The 2500-nt window shown below is 38.2% G+C and overlaps 1 protein-coding gene across 1 annotated transcript in view; it reads right to left on the bottom strand.

The window, feature by feature from the left end:
- Positions 1 to 930: 930 nt before the first annotated feature.
- LOC138012241 (probable serine/threonine-protein kinase kinX) overlaps positions 931 to 2500 on the bottom strand; it is a 10608-nt gene continuing 9038 nt past the window's right edge. The window contains exon 4 of the mRNA XM_068859129.1: positions 931 to 2500. This exon is cut by the window's right edge and continues 452 nt beyond it. Coding sequence (XP_068715230.1) covers positions 2021 to 2500 — 480 coding nt within the window. The 3' untranslated portion in view covers positions 931 to 2020.

Genomic DNA, 2500 nt, shown 5'->3' on the forward strand with positions numbered 1-2500 from the left:
GCAGACTGCAGGCTGTGCAGATCGTCTGTAAAATGGAAATTTGGTTAGCCTGAATTAGGCCTAAATAACATTCAGGTTAGCCTGTTTACGGTTAGCTCTCAGTAGTATTGAGGGTAACACCATATTTTACCCCTGGTCTACACGGTCTGCACAGTCTGTAGTCTGGCGTTTCAACAGTACGAAAGAGCAAAAAGATACGATGCAATTATTTCATACAGTGTTTTTGAAGCCCGAGTGTTTTGATGGGTTGATGTGGAAAGCTACGAATTGCAACCTTTTTCCCAAGTTCACTAACTAAGGGAGAACTTACTAGGAGGACAACTTGGTAGGAGAATAAAAAGGAGGAAGGCATAATCCCTGCTCTTTTGTTTGTTTGTGTTTTTTAGCTTCTCTGCCGACATGTTTCGGTGTTAAAGCGTTGTTTGCAGCAACTGTAATCTTGCAAAAGTTAAGAGGAGGTCTAATAAAGCAAAAAAGGACATCATGTTGGCCAAGGGGTATTGCTGATTTTACGTGAAATTTAAGGGAAAATACTTAAGTTGAATACCTGTATTTACGCAGTTAAAAATATTCTGGGGAGGTAATCTATTTCAGCTAAAAAAAAAACTTTCTAAACGCATTTGAAAATGACTGGGTAAGTTTTTGACTTTCAAGAAACAATGTATTAAACACATATATTTGAACTGCAGAAATGAAACAAGTTAAGTTTTAAGATCGTCGCAGTTGTGAAAGCTACTTTAGCCGTAATGGAAGGAAAGGCTGGACAATTCAGGCTTGAACAGGATTCGAACTACATGACCACTGCTATATATCAAGCGCTATCAAGCGAACTGGGAGCTGGCCGTTAAAATAATCAAGGACAACACCTACTAGTAAGACCACTTATCTTTTTTTTAATTATTTTATTTCCTGAGTAATAAGAAGATTTACAGCATTGCCTTAGATGAACCATTTGTATATTGTATATGCATGGTTTTTCAAAGTTTACAAAGAATTATAAATTCAATTCGCAATTGGTCACGGATGGCTTGGACCCATGAAAGGCCTCTTGACACTTTTACCGAACTAAGGCTTTTTGCATTGATTATACAATCCTTTTTTACCAAAAAGCAAAAGCAAAACCAAAATCATAACATTGATATTTCTGACGCGCATGAGTCATAACTGACTTACCGGTATTCTCTTCCATTTAGTACAGCAAGCGTTTCTAACTTTAACTTATGTCTCTTGTTCGAGTCTACAGTTAAAAAATCCAGTTTATAGGGTTGATTTCATATGATAATTATTACGATTTCTCCATGCGACCATATTTGGTGCTTCTGTCTACAGCGCCCTTTTTAGCTTCTGTCTTTCATTTGATCTTAGCATCCTTTACACAATCCTCTTTTAATGAAACAGCAAAATCAAAAATCAAAATGATAGCATAGTGATTTCTAAGCTGCACTAGTCGTAACTGACTTACTGGTATTCTCTGTCCAATACTATTTATGTCTCTTGTTTCGATTTCACACCGTTGAGGGTACATTTCTAAGCAAACGTTTACTTCTCTCTTACTGGCCATATTTTCAGCTGTTGCAATTCAGTAAGATGCACCTTGGGTCCTTCCAACACTGCGCTAATGATTATCTCCACATTTCACTCGGTGTAAAACATAAAATGTGGTCCTACAAGAGCATTTCAAAGGACAAAGAGGACCAGAAGTTTTGTTCTGGAAAAGAAAAAAAAAAAACACCGATGCAGGGAGGATGAAAGTTGTTTATATTTTCTGAACTTTTCTTTGGCAGAATGCTTGGTCTACCTTAAGCACACTACAATTTAATCCCATTGGATTATTTGGAGTTAGTCCTATTCCGTTTTCAAGAAATAATTGTTCAGACATGCATGGGACGGAGGACTTGGCTTCAAACTCTGAAATTCTGTCTTTTCTAACTACTATGCATGTTGTATGATACTTTTAAGATTTCTCCATTCTATCGTATTTAGTGCTTTTGTTTACAACGCATTTAAATCCTTTTGAAATTTAGCCTTTGTCTTTTCCCTTTATCTTCGCCTCCTTTGCATCGGTGGCTCCAGCATATCCTGTGCTCGCCCTTTGGACCTTTTCTTTACATTCTGCTTTTGGTACTTTGACTTTTTCAGCCTCTCCCACACTGGGCGTTTCAACCGTCTCAACATCTTCCTGTTGCTGCGTATTAAGTGCCTCACGAAGGTAAGCCACATCTGCATGAATCGGATTAGCACTTGCGGTTACTCCATCTGTTGTCGATGTGACAGTCATTCTTGTAACGTCTTGTTCCCCTTTAATCAAATCTGCCTTATCCACCAGTTTAGTAATACCATCCTTTGCCACTTCACCACCACTTGCATTAGGGACCTCAATGGCATCCTTATCTACTGGCTTTTCTTTCTTAAGTTTCCCTGCATCTCTTTCTTCAATACCTGTCACGCTGGTCATATCAGCTGCTGTATGCATACACAGTTTGTCAGCCACAACTATGTT

This window comes from Montipora foliosa, chromosome 1 (genome assembly GCF_036669935.1).
Source record: "Montipora foliosa isolate CH-2021 chromosome 1, ASM3666993v2, whole genome shotgun sequence".
NCBI lineage: Eukaryota > Metazoa > Cnidaria > Anthozoa > Scleractinia > Acroporidae > Montipora > Montipora foliosa.